The sequence below is a fragment of the Paroedura picta genome, chromosome 1 (assembly GCF_049243985.1).
Source record: "Paroedura picta isolate Pp20150507F chromosome 1, Ppicta_v3.0, whole genome shotgun sequence".
Taxonomy (NCBI): Eukaryota; Metazoa; Chordata; class Lepidosauria; order Squamata; family Gekkonidae; genus Paroedura; species Paroedura picta.
In genome coordinates this window covers 45252551-45273605 of record NC_135369.1, presented here as the reverse complement: position 1 = coordinate 45273605, position 21055 = coordinate 45252551, and the positions used below count along the sequence as shown (strand labels likewise).

Here is a 21055-nt window from a genome sequence, read left to right as displayed (position 1 = left end):
AATTTTAAAACTGGGCAACCGCCCTACGCAGAGCATGCTGTACAATTAAAATGCTTTTAAAAATTATCAGCATTATTAGATACAGGAGGCGGGGAGGCAACAAGGAACATTAGAAAGACCAAGATTACTTGGATGCAACGAAGGATACAAAAGTAGTAATGGGAAACTGTCAGAACATACTTGACTAAATGCAAGCACAGTGCCAAAGTTTAATAAAGTCTAGAAGATGCCAGTCTAGGGAGGTTTTTAAGTTGCACACTACACTATTGACTAGTGGAAATTACTGACAGAGAACAATACCACTGAAATAAAACACTTTGCAATATTGGTATAAATGTTTAATGTTCCTTGTGGTACCAAACATGGCTAATGGTATAATAAAAATGTTTCCAGAAAAGACATTCACCTCTGCTCTTCAAAACCAAAGGCTATACCTTTGGATCCATCCAGGACTTAAAAAAAAAAAAACAGGCACAGGTACATCCAAAGTTCTAAAACATTGTGATTTCGCGTAACTTTGAAAAAAGTTAGGTATGTCCATACAACAAGGCGGGTGCCTAACCTTGCATAAACATCCCAAAATTGGAGTGTATCACAAAAGTGATCAACTTATACAAGTTGCATAAAGATTGTAGCTTCCATTCCAAAACAGTATATACTGTAAGTTATTTTCCAGTTTGCATATTTTTACTTTCATGAAAGAGGAACTTAGCGTGATTTTGTGTAAGTAGATCACTTGCATGAACAGTTTTCTTTTTCAGGTTGACTGATATACATAATAATGTTGAAACCAATTCGGCAGCAAAATTCCTACATCTGATTATCAAGAGCCTCTGAACTAAAAATGCTGAAGATTACATCTTGGATCTTAAACACTGATGAACAATTAAGATCCTCCTCGCATGCCCTGTTCTTTCGCACTCCACGTCTAAAGATAAAATAGGTGGCTTGCAGAGACAGGGCTTTTACAGCGGTAGCACCTCACCATTGGGATGCACTTCCCTCTGAAACTCATCTGCTGCCTACTCTTTTAGGTGCAAGTCCAAAACATTTCTTTTTACTCAGGCTTTTAACTAGAGGACTGTCTTTCCACTGTTTTTGCAACCTGTGTCAAGTCATAGGACTGTTAAGGTAACTGAGGCCGCTTTTTAAACTTTGTTTTGGGTTTTTGATATGATTCACCAGAAGAAATACATACATTTATTCCTTTATAAAGCAGCCGCTACTCAGGTCAAGAGGCTACAGTGAGGAGTGAAGGAAATGAAATCACTTCCTATTGCCTCATGCATGCACAGAGTTCTCTTAATGGAAGAAACAGGGTAGCAATTCTTCCCATTTTCCCCCTCCTACTGGGATCTCCCAATCTCATGTGGCTATTATCCAATATAGGTTCAATAACCCCAGGAATAAGCTTTCCCGGGGTCAGAAATGGCCGCTAGAGAGAACGATGAGCCAAGAAGATCAGCAATCCTTGTTCTGGACCAAACTCTGTCATTTTATCTTACATTGTGAGCCACCCCAAAAAGGCTCTGAAAGAGTGGCCTATAGCTGTTCTAAACAAACTCTACTTATGTTCTGCAAGTTTAAAAAAAATACTTATCGAACAAAAATTATTAATGGGAGATTGTGACAACAGACAAACATGGAGCCCAAAATATTCGCAGAAACTATTCAGCTAGCGACAGAGAGAATTGGGATGGAATGAAGGCTCCAATAACAAGTAGTACACATCAGAGGAGCCCATAATCGACACAGGAGATCCACGGTCTAGGGACCAAGGCCTAGGAGGAAAAACTGAGAGGTCTGGGAATATTCAGCCTGGAGAAGCGGAGGTTGAGAGGGGGCATAATTGCTGTCTTTAAATATTTGAAAGGTTGTCAGAGGAGGGCGGGGAACAGTTCCTGTTGGTAGCAGAGGGTAGGACCCGCAGTAATGGGTTTAAACTACACATAGAACGGTACAAGTGAAGTATTGGGGGGGGGGAATTTTCAGTCAGAGTGGTTCAGCAATGGAATTGGCTGCCTTCTTGGTGTAGTGGTGCACCAGCTTCTAATCTGGTGAGCCGGGTTTGATTCCCTGCTCCTCCTCCGCATGCAGCCAGCTAGGTGACCTTAGGCTCTCCACAGCACTGAGAAGGCTGTTCTGACAGCAGTAATATCAGGGCTTGCTCAGCCTCACCTACATCACAGGGTGTCCGTTGTGGGGAGAGGAAAGGGAAGGTGAATGTAAGCCACTTTGAGACTCCTTTGGTTAGAGAAAAGCGGCATATAAGAACCAACTCTTCTGCTTCTAAAGAGGTGATGAGCTCCCCCTCACTGGCAGTCTTCAAGCAGCAGCTGGTTAGATACTTTTCATGGAAACTTTGGGCTGATCCTGCATTGAGCAGGGGCTTTGACAAGATGGCCTGTACGGCCCCTTCCAACTCTATGATTCTATGAACTTGGGATGTACATCCCAAGAACAATCAAAAACTGTTTGGCTGACAGGCATGCTAAGGACAGGTGAAGTCATACATTCTGATAGATTCAGGTATGTGGCCGCATTGCTTGAAGCAACAGAATTGCATTGGAGTCCAGTGGCACCTTTAAGACCCATTATGTTTTATTCAAGATATAATTTTTGGAGTGCATGCACACTTCCTTAATAAAACTTTGTTGGTTTTAAAGGTGCCAATGGACTCAATCTTTACTCTAATGTGATAGTAAATCAACTCCTACTATTGTCTGTTGGGGTAGAGAGAAAGTTAGCAGTCTCCATCTTACAAGAGGTTAATCTCAGATCTATGCTATTAATCATGAGCTATTCATCACTAATTGTCATTACTAATATTTAGTTAGTACTTATCCAATTGACCTTTTCAGATTCAACTCAACTATAGCCATTACAATTAATCCATTACTTTAATTAATGTGCTTCTACTTACTAGAAACCCATAATTCTTCTATTCTGACCTTTCATTTCTTTTGTCTTGAGCTAGGTTTATTTGCAGAACAACCATATCCACCGTTCTTTTCTTTTTTTGGCTTAAACTCTGCATGAGGGTAGAACTGAAAGGTGATGTCAGGTCCCAATCCAAACCATGTTGATTCCATTCCACCGGAAAGAGGAAGATGACAATTTAAAGAACATTGTGAGCCTACAGGAACTTTTTCGCTTAAAATACTTTCAATTAATTTTCTCCCTTCACTGATTCTTACTGGATCTGCACCAGGCGGAATACAACTGCACAAAGCAAGGCAGAGGAGAGGTGTCAAGTCCCTCTGCCCATGTTTCATTTGAAATACCATTTTAGCAACATAACTGCAGCCCTGTTGGCTCATACCCATGGCTCAGCATTTTGTTTCACTCAATAGTCACCAAGTAGTCCTGGAGTAACAACCAAGACAGCACAGAGACCAAGCCTTCTCCAAGATGTTGCCACCGAACAGTGATATGCAGATATTTACTGCCTCTAATTGTGAAGGTTCCCTTTAATCACTATGGCTAGTATCCACTGATGGGACTCTCCTCCATGAATCTGTCCAATTCCCTTTTTAAAGTTATCTATGCTTGCTTGCAGCCATTCTCCTTGACAGGAATTCAGCAGCAAACCAAAGTCAGCACATGAGTCTGCTGCCATAACATCCAGTTTGACCCTGAAAAAAGCAAGGGAATTGTGGTTTTAAATGCAAAGTGATAGATTAAAGTTATGCTCTTGGCAGAGAATGGGATTCCCCGAGATTAACAGTTGATCCAAACCAAATGTGTAATTCACAGCACAACAGGAGACTTGGAAGAGAAATCGGCCAGTACCTCAGCCACAAAAATTCCAGTTTGGGCAATGTAGTGTTAAAGCATTACAGCATGTGGTTTGTGAAAAGACTTGAGTCGAAAGACAGAGTGGATGATGGAATATAAGAGAAAATAGATAATCTTTTGTAACCAGAAGAGAAAAATCTGTTTAAAGATTTATTTAAACCAGAAGCCTGGGATGAACAAGAAGTAGATGAGTAGTGTTATTATTCATTAGTCTAAGATTCCCACCATTCAAAGAATGTGGAATGTGCTCACATTCAGGTATCACAGTAAATTACCCATCCATCAGAAACTGAAGCATAATACTTCACTCATTTAAAAGATACATTTATTTGATTTAAAGAAGGGGAAACCTCTGCTTGTATTTCACCAAGTTAGTGTGTTATATCTCATACTTGTAGTACTCTCAGTGGTGACCAAGTGACTGCCTAATCCTAGCATAATTTCTGAGCCATTCCTTCTGTAGCCATAATTCCAAAGCAACTCTGCAAGAATCCTTGGTACATATGCCCCCGCACAGGGTCTTGCGCTCTGTGAGTGCAAATCAGTTGGTCATTCCCAGTGCACGGGAGGTTCGGCTGGCCTCGACAAGGGTCAGGGCTTTTTCAAGGCCCTGAAGTGATGGAATGAGCTCCCAGAAGAGTTGAGGGCCCTGAAGGAGCTTTCATGGTTCCACGGGGCTAATAAAACAGAACTCTCCTGCCTGGTTGAAGCCAGGGCATGGAAGATCAGAAGGCCCCTAAACACACACACACACACACACACACACGTGTGTGTGTGTGTGTGTATCAGCTCATCTGTGTCAGGAACCTAAGACCACCCTTGAGGCACTGAATATGTGAGGGATCGTGGGGGGGGAGGGTTTTATGCCACCGGGGGTTGTACTAACTGTGGGTTTTAATTGTGCAGTCATGGTTTAAGTGCATTTTATGCTCTATGACTGTACCCTGCTATGAGACTGTTTCCAATAGCGGCGGGAAACAAATCTAATAAATAAATTCAATGAACATGCACACATACACACTCAGTCACACATACACCTCAGGCAACATGGGGAGGAAACAAGCACCCAAGAAAACATCAGCAGACACTTGCAATTAACTATGTATGCCTTTTTCTCATCTGTACAAGTGATCACTTTGTCCAAGCACTTCACAAGCATAACCTAGAAAACTTCTCATTTTTATATACAGCTATGCCATCTCACTGACCATGGACATTCTGTACATTAAGAAATGAGATGGCAAGGCTATTATAGGTGGGAAAAAGTTACTCCAGAGTATACTGCAGATAAATCACTGTTTCCCCAATTTCTTTTCCCCCCATGAATCTGCTAAAGCGGTAACACTGCCAATTAGGACAAACAAAAGCAGCATTTGGGCCCACTGCTGCTTAACAAGACTTTTTCATATACTCTTACACCAAAAGGCTGGCATAGTAAGAAAGGGTCCACCAGATTCCCACCCCCCACCCCTATTCTCAAATTGGCTCTTAACACTTGGGCTGGAAAAATCTAGAGTTTCACTGTACCTATAAGAAAGTTACTGAGGCCCTAAATAGACAACTAAATACCAGTGTTTCAGCAAAGTTTGGGAAGGGACAGGAGGGTTGGATTACTAAGCACATGTATAGGCATTCCCCCCCTCCCGTCTCCCACTCCAGCACTGTACAACAAGAATTGCATGGCCAGTCACAGACATACTTCATACTGCGAAAACACTGATCACACACCAGAATTATGCTGCTTGTTCATATATGCAGGTTTCCTTCTCCAACGAGTTCTTATAGGATGAAATACTGGTTTGTTCACAAACATACAAAAATAAATTTTATTGAAATATATATAATGCATTTTTTTAAAAAATCATGAAAAACAAGGGATACAGCTTTCTGCCTGCACCACGATAAAATACACGAGAGTAAGGAAAAGGAGGCATTGCTGTGACAAGCAGTCAAATCATAGTGGCGCCCAGTATTTTCAGCCATGATCTTATTGTAGCATCTGTCAGCACATCTCAGGGGCTGTATAAAGAGCTTGATCTACGGAGAGGTACGGATTAGGGTTTGTGGTAAGAATAATTAGAAAATACAGCCATTAAAATACAATACCATGAAGGCTGAGAAATGAGATTGGCTTCTAAATTTTTGGACTGGTTCCTAGAACTAAAGAAAATCTGTCATGGCCTGTGTTAAGATGTATAAGAGGGCGACAGCCTGCCTGAAAGTGGTTTTACCTGAGAGCTATATAGAGCAAGAGATTTGATTATGGCTTTTCCCACATTCTGTACATTAAGAAATGAGGTGGAAAGACTATGAGAAGTGGGCAAAGGTTACTTCAGGGTATACTGCAGATAAATCACTGTTCCTCTTACATCAAGTCCCCCCCCCCCAATGAATCTGCTAAAGCAGTCAACAGTAAGACTGCTAATTAGAACAAACAAAAGCAGCATTTGGGCCCACTGCAGCCTAACAAGACTTTTTTCATCCAGATAACAAGCAACGCTCAAACCTCACCTTGTTGTGTAGAAAAAAAGCAAAGCTACAGTTCTCAATATTATTCCATCTATACAGCAGGGCACACAAGGTCATTCTCACAGACATACTCCGTTGTTACTAATGTCTACCTTTGTGGTGTAAACAGAGCTGAAAGCAACAAACATTTTCACTCAATTGAATGGACAAGACTGCACACTCCTACTGAAGCCTTCCAAAAACAAGTGCTCACTAGAGTGCCAAAAATGTAATACAATGCAAAACAGGCGGTGTAAAGAAATATTTACAAACACAAGAGAATCTGAAAGCCTTCTGAAGCCAGGGTTGCAGTTTCACCCTGCGCAGGAACTATTTACATCATGACAGGAGAAAAAGGGGTGTCTGGGACTCTTTAGCAAGATGCGGGAAGGACCTAACCTGTGGCATCTAACCAACAGAAGCACTGCACATTGTTTATGTAACTGGGCATGAGAGGTATACCCACCTGTTGGTTAAGTGCCCAGAGGGTAACTACTCTGAAAATGCACTTAAAGAGTCATGTTTCCAACATTCCTTCCCCTTTCCAACTCATTAAGGAGAGTGCCGCACAAAAAGAAAAAGAGGGATGGTGGAATACGTACAAGAAAAGGAGCAGGCTGCGAAGGAGTAGGACAAATAGTAAAATATAAGGTAACACAGAGGCAACATTTGAGTATGGCCATTCTAGTCTTATCAGTTTTAATCGGGGATTTTAAATGTATTAAGTAGTCAAGGAGCTCTATAATCCATCATTACATTCTACACCTGCAAAAATGGTGAAGACATTTATAGAAATATCTGCAAGTACAAACCACAATAACTAATAGCAGACATTAAGAAACCAGACTCCAAACCAGACAAAACAAGCTGCAAAGAGCACCCAGTCAAAGGATTATTAATATATATACTCAATTCCTGAACCTTAGCAATAACAAAATGGTGAGCATCTTAGAAGCCATAAGTAGACTAACAAAGATCACACATATATTTTGAAGGAAACAGACATCAATGATTCAGGGCACAAAAATATTTTATACCTAGAACAAACACTGGAAGAGAAAATGTTTTATTAACTATGTTGGATGCTAGGGTTTTTTATTTAATGTGAAGGAGATGCTTTAAAGTTCTACAGCACATCCCAAAATGTGCTAAGAGTTGTCAAGTCACTTCAGGCTCATGGTGACCCAATGAACCAATGTCCTCCAAAATGTCCTTCTCAGACCTTGCAAATTGGGGGTGTGGCTTCCTTGATTAAGTCATTCCATCACAAGTGGGGCCTTCCTCTTTTCCTGCTGCCTTCAACGTTTCCTAGCATGACTGGCTTTACCAGTGACTCTTGTCTTCTTATAGTGTGACCAAAGTACAACAGGCTCAGTTTAGTGATTTTAACTCCTAGAGAGAGTTCAGGATTGATATGATCTAGAACCCACTTCAAATCAATTCCACAGTTGTCTTTTTAGCCTCCTAAATGAATCCCACAATATAGATCAGCCATTGAGGACATGGTTCTACGTAACACTGGTGTTTATACTTCAGGCTCCAAGGAAACAAAGCTTTTAATATTTGGTAGGAAAGTTAATAAAAGCTGTTCACCAGAAGTACTCATGCAATTAAGAATATCATAACACTTTGGAAAACGCTAGAGAGCGTCACCCCAAGGGTCAGACATGACCCGGTGCTTTCACAGGGGATACCTTTACCTTTAACCCTTTGGACAGGACTACTGACTTCTAATCAGAGACCAAAAATTGTTCATAGCTTCATCCCACCTCAAATTCACAGTTATGAAAATGACCCTCCTGTTTCTGCCTCTATTAATCTTACTGAGTGTAATAACTTTCAAAAGCAATGATGCTTTGATCATCTAAGCACACAGAGAATGGAATGGAGTAGGAGTATGGGTAGCAAAAAAGGCAGTATTTGGAATGAACTGTGGAGAGAAAACAGGCCTCGCAGAGGCAAGGGAGAAGAGATAGGGAAGCTCAAATCAACTGAGCAAGGGAATTTAAAAGTGAAGGATAGTAACACAATTGTTAAGTGATTTTATACTTTTGCAAAGGAAGATGGCAACCAATAAGGTAAGAAGTAACTAGAATTCAAGATATTTGCATTCAATATTAATGGTTTCCATGTAGAACTGCCCCCTAGAAAACATGGATTCATGAACAGTAACCAGCAGAGTTTTAACTCCTGGCTTATGCACAGGATTCCATGCTTTCTGCCTCACCCTTTGCTCTCAGAAGACATATCCTTCTTTATTCAAGAAGGATGCTTAACAAGTATATTAACATGACAAAATATACTGAAGCAGGTGTCAACTGATTTCCTTTCAAGCATAGCATTTCATTTCTGTCCTGCTGCTCACAGTTGCATAATACATATGAATATGTGGGTGTAGGTTTTCAGATAGAAGAAGTCACATCTCTCTTTAAGAAGCACTTTTTGAGCAGCACGGAATGCAGCACTGTATGACATGATACTTCTCTGTACAAAAAAAAATCACAAGGAAAAGATTTGTTTTCACTATTCCCATGAACAACGCAAGTGAAGTCTCAGCTAACTCTCAGCTTATGGCCTTTTCCACAAACATCTACAGGACTACCCTAACATGCCTGTTTCTCATAAGTCTATGAACACATACCTGTCCAAAGCCCCAGAGCAACTTAGACTGCTAACACCAGAGATGCTTACACATAGCTTTGATTGTGTATTTTGATATTATTTTATTTGCACCTTTCTTACTAGACTCAACATGAATTCCAACCATCAAGATGACAAAGCCTTAATCATCACCTTGCATGTTCTTTTACAAATCTACCTTCATAGGTGAACTGTTATTATGAAAGCACTGTAAGCTGAATTATCTGAATAGGAGCACAATTTCTATATTCTGCAAAGCATCTAGAATCAAAGTAGACTACTGTGAAGGGGAAAATATTCCTTTAATTGTCTTGCACTTGCACAGAGTTCTTTCCCCAAAGCATTAGAAGCTAATGTAGTTTTTACATTAATACAAGCTGCAATGAAAAACAGTGAACAATGTTTGGGGACATACCTTGTTCCATACTGAGTCTTTTAAAAACACTTAAGCATAAGAGAAATGGCAATTGTTTTACATAAGCATTGAGGCATAGGAGTCTAAATAATGCTATTTATTATGTTATATACAGCTCAAATAAGACACAGCAATTATTCTAGACACTTTAGGAATTCTCACCTATACCAATTATGAAAACACTACAGAAGAAATGCAATATCACACTACTGCCAAGGAACCTTAGCCCCCCTCCCTCAGCCTTGCACCACCCTGCAGATGTTACCTCCGGTGAAAGGGTAGTATAAGGGCTGCTTTTACAATTTAACTACTACCTTACTTCAAAGGCTTCTGCCATTCCATCCAGCATGCCCACAGCACTGCCCTATAATTTAACTAATCACACCAGCTTTATTTCCATGCATTTCCACCCTTCTTTCATGGGTTATTCTTGAACCTGTGCCTACTTGCCTTTGGCATCTATTTTGAAGGACAACTTAGTATTTTGAGTGCATTCAGACACATTTTCTATATTTAGTGGAAATAATATAAATACAAAAACCTAAAGCAGCATCTCAAAGAAGCAAATAGCAACCAACCATCAATATCTTTTTTTAAGTTTTAAATTCTTGAAGGATTAAAATACACTCCTCTAGGAAATGACTGCTACAGGCATAATGTGCTGTATATAAAAGATAGTGATCAATTTTCAATGTGTTGCTGTTACATTCAGCTGGAGGCTCTCCTCCGTTTTGTGATAGAAAGAATACATTTACTTCTCTAGTGCACCAACCAGACCCTTCAATACTGATGTTAATTGTTACTGCTCACCTCTCAAACCTTTGTGAGAGCCATGTGTTAAAGCCATTCTTCCCAAAGACTGAACTCTCCATTCTTTAAGCACATTAACTGAAATGTTCTCACAAGCTACAGATAGCAAATTATTTTATTTTCAGACTTTTAGCCCACCCTTCCTTGAGGGCTCAGGGTACAGTATAAAGAATCCCATGTTGATATTACATTAGAAATACACCTAAGCTTTTTAATGACACAGCATTTAACTAGATCAAGCACAGTGTTAATACTTCTACATACATTATCTACTGAAGATTGGCTCTTCAATTTCTAATATGATAAAACTATATCATTTCTCATACTGTAATCATATTGTTCCCTAACGAGGCTGACTAAGGATCTCTGAACATCTCAGACCATTACCAGTTATACGCTGTGGTAACAGTAGTACATTACATGTTGAAAGCTGTAGAACAAAGACAGCATTAAAAATCATAGCTCTTTTCATCACTGGCCAATTAGCCCAAATTTAAATCAAGACATGCTAGAAAATTCTACAAGTACAATCTATCCTGCTTGGATGACTTCCCCTACTGAAGGACAACGCCACACATTACATGCACCAGAGATTGCAGTCTAGAAAATATGCTGCACACTACAAGAAGAGCATCATTTCTAAACCTGTTAAACAGAGGAAGACAGAACACTTTTGCACAGGAAACCAGTGCACCTCAACTATGTCTTTGTGGCAGAAGCAACATGAATTAACAGGCCATACACTGTCATTTTAACAGGATAGTCATTTAAAAATAATAATAAATTGTGGATCACATTACAGAGACTTCCTTGGTGTAATGGCTAAGAGCAGCAGCCTCTGATCTGGAGAACCAAGCTCAATTCCTAACTCCTCCATGTGCAGCCAGCTGGGCGACCTGGGCCAGTCACACAGTTCTGTTAGAGTTGTTCTTGCAGAGCAGTTCTGTCAGATCTCTCTCAATCCCACCTACCCCACAAGGTGTTTGTTGCAGCAAGAAGGGAAGGTGATTGTAAGCTGCTTTGAGACACCTTTAGGCAGTGAAAAGCAGGGTGTAAAAACCGACATTTTTTCTTCATAATTAGAACAAGTTTGAGTCCAGTGGCACCTTTAAGAACAACAAAAGTTTTATTCAATATTAAGTTTCTGTGTGCATGCACACTTTGCCAACTCACTTTGTGGTCTTTTTTGGCCTTAAACCTTGTTCGGCTGCTTCAGACCAGCATGTCTACACACCTGCACCTATAATCAGTTTCAGGAGTTCAAAGCACGAGATAAATTCACATTTCACAAATAATGTGTTTTACAGAGATTTCCTTACACCAGGGATTCTATAAGGTAAAGGTATCCCCGGTGCAAGCACCGGGTCATGTCTGACCCTTGGGGTGATGCCCTCCAGCGTTTTCATGGCAGACTCAATACGGGGTGGTTTGCCAGTGCCTTCCCCAGTCATTACCGTTCACCCCCCCAGCAGCAAGCTGGGTACTCATTTTACCGACCTCGGAAGGGTGGAAGGCTGAGTCAACCTTGAGCCGGCTGCTGAGGGATTCTATAGGACTAAACTTATCTTGCACGATTATCAGACCATAAGCATATACTTGCGGAGATGCGCAGCTCCCTGTCTCTAGAACAAATAATCAGTTTCTGTCCTAAGCAAACTCTTCTAGGCATCAAGACAATGAGCTCTGTTTTTATTAATGTGCTCTCCACTATGGCACAGAACGTGAAAAGGACTGGGAAGGGAATCTGCTTTACTTTGTACTTCACAGTATAAAGGCACTGTTCTGATCAAAGTGTGAACTAGCCCACTCAGTCAGGTTCACCACCCAATGCTAACACTAAATCAATTTCAACTGAAATCTGCTGGGCAACATTTGACTGTCAACCAGGGGTGCAGATGGGCAAGAGAGTCTCTCATTTGCAATACCAGCATCAGCTAATGTAAATTCACATCAGCCTGATGGGGTTTTTTTTTCCTCAGTTAAACACAGAAATTACAGCCAGCAATCTCTTCACTGCTCAGGTGTTAACAGAGCAGTCACCCTGCATTTAGGTCCATTTCCAACAGCTTCACTTGAACCTGATTTGCTTAGCTAGTACAGCTTGATCCCTAAGACACCAATTCATAGTGCATTCTTAAACCTCTCCAATTGCTGTTGACTTCAACAGATTTGCCCTAAAAAGGTTACTGAAAACAGATTCACCAGTTTGCGTCACACAGATTTGGATGAGGTTTATCAGAAGGCACCCAATATTTCAAAAAGTTCAATAACAGAAGAGTTGGAACAAGGCTTTGGCAATCTGCAGAAGGAGATAAGCAAAAAATAAAGTAATTACCTTCTATAAGTTTCTCTCCCCCTTTTTTTTCTCTGTGGAAAGTCTGTAAACGCTTAAAGAAACTATGCAAACAGTCTTCATACAAGTGCCCTTCCTTGGGTTATAATAAAAGAGGTGGGCAATGAAAAAGATCGCTGACAGGATAGGAATGTAAGAGAGGCCACTAACGTCCACTTTTTTAAAAAAGAAAAAGGTACTGGCATGTGTCCCTGTGGTTCCTCCAGTCAGTCTAAACACACACACTGCCCTCTTTGGACTAGTTTCAAACCAGCACATTCGAGGCAACGAGAAGAAGAGCTGTTGTCTGGCGTCTTGCTCCAGAAAGATCCCGCTGTTCAGTCTGAATGGCACCAAGCAATTGCCGGGCTTGTATCTAGCGCCCGCGTGTGTGTGTGTGCTGGGGGGGGGGGGGGGGTCGGTAACTGTTGTGGCGGCGGCGGGCACAAAACCAAGGGGACGCAGGGATGCCTGCCCTTCCTGCGCGCACAGAGGCTGCACTGGCGCTTGGCACCAAATGGCTAGCCAGAGGGCGAGCCTCCGCGCGGCCACTTCCAAGCCCACTCCAACAACTCCAGGCGAACACAAAGAAGTCCCTGGGCGGGTTAGTCGCTCCTTCCCGGTGCAGACAAGCGCTCCGCCTGCCTTTCTCTCTCACACGCCTTCCCCAGCAGGGCAGCGTCCCCTGAACAAGTTTGGAGGCGCCACGGCGCGCGCACACGCCACACGGCACAGCGGTCGGAGGCTGAATGGCCGCGCGTTTCTCTCTCTCTCTCACACGCACACACACACCTCTGCGCCTAACCTTCCGGCTCGGGGCGAGACCACAAAGCGGTAGCCGACCACTACCCGGCTCGCTCCTGCCTCCAGCCAAGCGGTGCGAAAGGACCCTTCGCGGGACAAGGCGACGGACCCGTGGCTGGCCTGCGCCTAGTCTCCGCGAGGGAGGCAGCCGACGGAGGAGACCCTCCCCTCAGAGCCCCCGACCCCCGACTCACCGAGAATGAGCAAGACCCGGACCGCGCGCGCCATCTCCGCGGCCATCTCTGCTCGCTTCGCGCGTTCTCTCCCGCAGCGCCCGGCCACCTCCGGCACCCGCTCCTCACTCCATGCTCCTCGCACGGCTCTCTCCCCCGAGGCAGCCCAGGCGCCTAACCCATTCCCGCTCCGCCCCTCACACACCCGGGACAAGGAGGAGCTTCCGGCCGACAGGAACCTCCCTTCGCTTCCCAAGGCAAGCCGGAACCTCCTCGTCCACCTACCTTTTTCTCCCCTCGCCTTCCAAGCCGCCGGCCCCACTGGCTGGCTGGCGAGCGACCCCTCCTGGATGCGGTGGCCTTTCTGAATGGGCACCCAAGGCGGGGGTCGTTCTCAAGCCTCCTCTCCTTTTCCGTGCGCCCAATGCAGGGGCGTGTCGCAAGGCTGTGGAGCGGCAGTCGGGGAAGCTTGCCCGCGGTCGCCTCCACCTGCTGTGGGCTGGTTGTTGGGCGCCTCGGCCGCCACATGGAGAATTGGCTCGTTGGCGCAACGTTCCGAATGCCTGCGAAACTCGAGTTGCCAGTCCCAGCTAGAAGGTTATTCTGTCCGTGGCGGCTGATTCAGAGGACTGGCTCACTACCTCAGCCCGCCTGGTGTAGGGGTTAAGACTAGCGGCTTCTAGTCTGCAGAACAGGGTTTGATTCCCCACTCCTCCTCCACATGCATCCAGCTGGGTGACCTTGGGCCACTCTCAGTTCTCTCTGAGCCTCTCAGCCTCACTTACCTCACAGGGTGTCTTGGGGAGAGGAAGGGAAAGCGATTGTAAGCCGCTTTGAGACTGCTTCGGGTAGTGAAAAGTGGGATATAAAAAACTCTTCTAAAATTGAAAGGTAACCAGCATAAGCTTCCTTAAAGCAATCACTATGTGTTTGTGTGAGTATAGACAGATGTGTGTGGAGTCTATGGCTGAGGGCTGCAGTAACATCTAGCCACCAACTCTTTCTCCCATAGCCACCAGGCTATACTCCTCCATGAGGGCTATGTTAAGTGGATCCTCCCCTTCCCATATAAGAGCACTGCTAAAGGCAATATTAGTTGTGTAATTTTAAAGTGTTTTTATTGTATTTAACTACTTTAAAATTTGATTTTTGTATATTTTTAGAATGTATGTATTTTATTCACATTGTAATCTGCCCCGAGTCTTTTTGGATACATAAATATTAGTGGTTGTATTCTGTTTTCATCAAATTCTCAACTTGCAAGCAGCCCTATTTTCAGTGTTTTATTGCTGCCAAAACATGGTTGCGCAATTTGGGGTGAATGTAGTGTGAGTGAGTTACAAAGCTGGATTGTCAACTGGTGATGGAAATCATTCAACTGCTCTACTATGTGCCAAATGCAGCCTCAAATGAACTGAAGGTACATACTTGCACCAACTTGGTGATGTAAGTTGTCCCCAAAGATGAACAAAACTGGAAGCAGCAGGGATAAAGGCTCCTTGAAAATGTAACCTACAGCCTCTGAATTATTTGTTTCAGAGTAAACCTATTCCACCTCTTGCCAAGAAGTCTTATCCACCCCAAAATTGTAATATCCAGACAGAAACTTGGACATTTCTGTGCTTGATTTCCTCAAATGTTGTCCTCTTGATGGGGGAAAGAAGTACCTATCAATCCAAAGTAGATCTATCCAGAACCCTATTAACGTCTATTCATTGGGGTTTATTCACAGGACAGTGTTCCTAGGATTGCACTCTCAGTTTTCGTTTGTTTGTAGGTACCTTGGATGCAACACATCAGGTTATCCCAAGAAGGAGGCTGAGGAGTCACTCACCATTGTATCTTTAAAGCAGACTGGCTCAGACCTTGCAAAGAGAAGTTTGTGGGTAGAGTTGACTGAAACTTCCTTGGGGAAGGAAACCATAAACCCTCAGGGAAGTAATAAAGAGGTTTTCAGTTCCGGCAATTCATCCTGATAAGTACTTTACCAGATGCTTTGAGACCCATCCCAAATACTGATAAGTAATAGTGTCCCTGTTACATAAGATCCGGCTTCCCTCTCCCCTCAGAGCCCTGGCCAGTACTAGACTGGCCTCAAATCTCCAAGATGATCTACCCCTGTAACACCAGCCCAACTATTCATCTGCCTGTCTTGGGACCACCCAGTGGGCCTGTGTGGGATGTATCTTCTTTTTACTAAGTTATCTATCACCATCATTTGTGAATGAGTTTTAGAATATTGTTTTAATTGGGTTTTAATAGTTTATTATGTTATGGATTTGTATTGTGACCACTATGAGCCAGTTCACTGAGAGCGGCGGTCATATAAGTCCAATTAATAAATAATAAATATTATTTTATCCTACCAAAAGTAAAAAATACAAATATGTTAAGGTGATATCTTCACTTGTACAAACTTCTTTTCTTCTACCCAAGGAAGAGTGTGCAAAAATCATAATTATTTTATAACATTATTTTATTTTATTTACAGTCTGCCTTTCTCAGCAAGAAAGGCAAAACATAAGTCTGATACCATCAACAGCATGGGACTATAAAATAGTATAATGGGATGGAAATTCCTGCCATCGGAAACTTGCTAGACACTAAGGTGGTACATTGTGGGACATAGTTTTTTTCCCATCTTCTTGCTTATCTTGGGTATTCTTTGACTTCAATAAATTAACTTGGGGGAGGGCGCTATATATAAATACAATATAAATATAAAATAAATATAAACTTTCTGTTGGTACATCCTAACAAATCAGTTACGTGGCTGGATTTTAGCCTGTTAGAGAGGCAAGGTATTGCTGTCTCGTACTTGAGAATATTTTACAAGGGGCTGCTAAAGCCATTAAATAAACTAGTTTTCCAAGCCCTGAGAAGTTTTCCTCTCTGATCATTCACTGAGAAGATCAAAGGGTTCCAAGTCCTATTCCATTTCTTTATTGTCTCAAGCTGGGAACAGCAGGGCTAGTGACAACCCTATTTCCTTTACAGGCTAGCAACTAGGGATGAGGCTATAAAGATTATAACCTTTGTTCATGTTCTCACAAAATCCTTACTGTGTAGTAAATGACCTTCATTACCCCAGGGAGTTCACATGCTGTTCAGAAAAATTGCAGGGTGAAGAGTCATTTGCTGCAGTAATTTGTGAACTCTGGTATGTTTCTGATATCAAGTGCATATGAATATGCTTTGGGATATGTTAAGGGGATTTTTTATTCCCAGTATAATAAAATTAATGGGTAAAATTAATGGGTAAAGATTTCAATTCTAACAGGTCTGTCTAGTAGTTGCCATTACCATCCACAGCTGAACTTTAAGGAGGAATGGCTACTGTGTATAAAAACACCCAACTACTTTCAACAAGATAAAATGTGAGGCAGGTTAAGCTGAATGTATGTGACCAGCCCAGGTCACCCAACAAGCTTCCATGGCAGAGTGGGGCTCTGAACCTGGGTCTCTCCTAGGTTCTAGTCTGTGACTCTAATCCCTATAGAACACTGATATTATTAACCAAATAAATTGTCAGACATTGTGTGTAATATTTTTGTATCCTGTCTTTCTCAAGCATAAGGGTAGCGCATTAGAACAGTTATATGCTTCCCACATAACCGATTGGTTTTGTGCTGCCTAAGGAAGAGAGGGGAAAGCAACTCTAGTCTCCCTAAAAAACCTTCCTCCATACTCTTGATATTTTCACTCAGAGCACAGGTCTGAAATGATTGGGGGGGGGGGGGGGGCAGAGAAAAAGGCAATCTCCAGATTCAGAATTCCTAGTCTGTGAAAGTTTCTATAGACAAGTACTAACCATAGTTGTCCACTATCTGAAGGGGGGGAAAAACAACACATGGGTATAATATTGTTATCCCCACAGCATTAAAACCTTTAGCAGCCCATTTCCACACATTAAGGTTTTATAAAAGAGACAGAACATTTTTCTCCAAGCCTCTTGTTCTGTCAATAAATCCTTGATCTCATGTTATTTTTGCTGTCATGTATGTTTCCATATAATGGAATAGTTACCACCCTGAGTCATATTTTATTGGCTGGCTGGACTGTAGCAGGAGGTGGGAGATGGAGCATTACTGATTTTTTTATTGTGTTCTATAGTATTTTTTAAGAGCCTCTTGTGGCACAGAGTGGTAAGCAGCAGAAATGCTGTCTGAAGCTGTCTGTCCATGAGGTTGGGAGTTCGATCCCAGCAGCTGACTCAAGGTTGACTCAGCCTTCCATCCTTCCAAGGTCGGTAAAATGAGTACCCAGCTTGCTGCTGGGGGGTAAACGGTAATGACTGGGGAAGGCACTGGCAAGGCCACCCTGTACTGAGTCTGCCATGAAAACACTGGAGAGCGTCACCCCAAGGGTCAGACATGACTCAGTGCTTGCACAGGGGATACCTTTACCTTTATAGTATTTTTATCATATTTTAATATCATGTTTCAACAATAGTTGTGAACCACTCTAAGACTGCTTTGGCAGGGATGGACAGGATATAAATTAAATTATATTACAAATTATAGAAATAAATTGAACACCATGAACCAAATATGGTGTGATAGATAACCCCCTTTGTGACCTGTAGTGTCCCGTCCCCCGTCCCTCCCAAGACAGAAACCAGCACTAAGTTGCTTTTGCTTCCCAGTTCTGCTGTGATGTTATCTCATTCTGAAGGAGGGAAATTGCTTAGGTGGAATTAGGGTCAGTGCCTCACAAGTGGAATTCCTGATCTCTTTGTCTTTCCAGGAGACAGAAGTTTAGAATCTCACAGGACAGTGTTGCCCAACCAGGAAATTAGGGGTAAAAATCGCTTCGACCCTCCCACATAATACAGAATGTTTAGGCTGACTTTAATGATACTCTCTGATGGTACTTACAAAGTCTATTTAGGATTGTACTGTTAGATAGGAGATGAGGACTGTTTGTGAACCAAGCCAACAGGAATGCTACTGGAAGTTTTCCCAGGTGCAGAAACTAAGGCATTTCTATTACAAACAGATAAAACACTGTGATGTTACAGTGCTGATAGTGTGGAGATACAAGGTATAAATATTCCATATACCATTTTCTTTTCTGAATGCTCTGTATTAATCATATGCTTGGGAAAGGGATAGTGACTGTGGGGATCAATATGACAAAGCAAAGGATTTATGTTGGGCATATTAATCAGTGGGAGACATGCATAAAATAAGGGAGAAAATACAGTACAGTAGACCATAGGGGAGAAATATATCTCCTTGTGGGTGTGGTGTATGTGGGTGTGGTGGGAAAAGTCTGCATGGATGGATAGTGTGAGCGAACCTACTTGGCTCCCATATTTTTGTATTTGGGAAATTAGTTTCTGCAGGCTAATAGGCCAATGAATCTTGCTTTGTATCATAGAAAAAAGACTTAAAGGAGGGAAAGTGATACAGATTTATGCAATTATGCATGGCATAGAAAAATCAAAGATGTTTCATCTCTATCCCATAAGACTGGAAACTGGGGTCATCCAATGACATTGATGGGCAAGAGATTCAGTAGAGACAATAGGAAATACTTCTCCACACACTTGGAAAGTGGTAATAGCATCTCCCTTAGAGGGAGGGCTGGAACAGCAGGGTTGGAACAGAGCTCCTTAGCTGCACTGGATGAAACCCCTGGTCCAGGGACCGTTACTGGTCTGCGAATCCTCCTAGTCCTCCTCCCCGGCTGCTGCCTCGGGGGCTGTCCTGTCACTCTGCCGTCAGCTCACCTTTGGTGCTCTCCAGCGACTGCCATGGCTGGGGCTCCCCCTCGGCGTGGCACTGTGCAGCTGCTGCTGGCAGCACCCACCAGCGGGTGGCGGGAAGTCATGGGCACCGACAGGAAGGAAGTGGAGCAGGGGCTCAGGCGGCGGCGACGTTCCTCAGCAAAGCCTACCCCCCCCCCCGGGCCTCAGTAAAATTGTCAAGCGTTGACTGGTCCCCGGTGATAAAAAGTTTGGGGACCACTGCCCTAGATGGCTTTAAAAGGGGCCTATGGCTTTAAAAGGGGCTTTATGAAGGGAAGTTCTATCAATGACTATTAGTCATGATGGTTATATTAAACTTCATGCTCAGATGCAGTTTGCCACTTTGGCGCCAGTTATATGGTCAAGTTTCCTAGAGATATTTGTTGGTCTCTGTGGGAAACAGGATATTGGATTACACAGATCCTTGGTCTGATCCAACAATATAATCCTATATCATAATGTAAGGTGCCTATTCCTTGTTCTTTTTCTTATATTCTTTTTCTTAGCTGTTCTATATTATAGTAAAATGTTTTTTTAATGGCCATGATGAATTTTAAAAATTGAGGGAAACATTCAATATTATGAAATATACTTCATGATGTAACTCTGTGTTCTGGCTGTTATTTATTTATTTATAATTATATTTGTATACCATCGCTCACAAATGTCTCACAGAAGTTTACAGGAGTCAATAAAACACAATAAAATCCCTAACAACAACCTTAAAAATATAACAATATAACATCAACACTAAAAACAAGATGGTGACCAACAGAACATCAACCTTCCCCCCCCCCCGTTCAACATGTGGGTCAAGAAACAGAACAACATAGCCTATCATGCAGGAGTGGTTTAAGGATTTCAGAGCCCGTACCACCACAGCCAGTTTAAGAATTTGTGGGACTCTAGTTAAGTACTATTGTGGTGGGAGCAGCCAGACTAGGGGCAGAGGGGCCCCCACAATGGAAAGGGTTGTCACTCCAAGTGTCCTTAAAGAGGAAAAAGGGGGGAGGAGAGAGGCTACAGCCCTGATCCATGCAGGGGGAGGCACCATGCAGGGCCCCTGAAAGCATGGGGCCCACAGCACATGCTACATAGATAAACCGGCCCTGCTTTCAAGTAGGATAAAGATTACTAGTCCCTGATTGGGCAGGGGATCTCCCATTGCTGCTGTAAAAACTAGCAAACAAGCAAATGAAAAATGTCCATTGGGCCTATGATATGATGTCACTCCACATCTCCCTCCTTCAAGTTTTCTGCTGGTTGTGGGCCAGGCTTGGCAATCGTGGGTGGAATTGCTAGTATGGTTCAAAGATTATTTTGAACACCGCTCCAAGCCTGCTTTCAGGGAGGGATGGTATAGAAATAAAATGAATACTTACTAATATGGGAAACTAAAATGATCTGAAACATCATGAGAATGTTCCTTGCATGTAACCTGCTTACATTTGGTAAGCTATTTTAATGGGCTCAAATAATTGCTCTCCTTTACAAATTTAGAGTCCAGTAGCACCTTTTGGACCAACAAAGTTTTATTCAAGGTACTAGCTTCAAAGCCCGTTCCTAAGAACAGGCTTTGAAAGAGCCCCCTCCCCTGGCTCCTGGCCAGGCAGCTTAAGTTGGCTTTGGGCTGCAGCTCGCAGCTAGATCAAGTGGGGCGGGCGGGGGCTGGGCAGCTCATTAGCAGGGCTGGAACAGAGCTCCTTAGCTGCACTGGATGAGTTCAAATCCCCTGGGCCGGATGAAATGTACCCAAGAGTGTTCAAAGAACTTTCCAGAGAACTTGCAGAACCCTTGTCCATCATTTTCAGGACCTCTTTTAG

The 21055-nt window shown here is 42.7% G+C and overlaps 1 protein-coding gene across 2 annotated transcripts in view; it reads right to left on the bottom strand.

Annotated features, from left to right (window-relative positions):
* Window positions 1-13863, bottom strand: part of PTK7 (protein tyrosine kinase 7 (inactive)) — a 94687-nt gene extending 80824 nt beyond the window's left edge. Inside the window, exon 1 of one of the 2 annotated variants that reach the window (XM_077336777.1) lies at window positions 13502-13863. In XM_077336777.1, coding sequence (XP_077192892.1) covers window positions 13502-13547 — 46 coding nt within the window. In that variant the 5' untranslated portion in view covers window positions 13548-13863. The remainder of the gene's footprint in view (window positions 1-13501) is intronic. The other variant, XM_077336768.1, reaches the window with a different exon arrangement.
* Between the last annotated feature and the right edge of the window lie 7192 nt (window positions 13864-21055).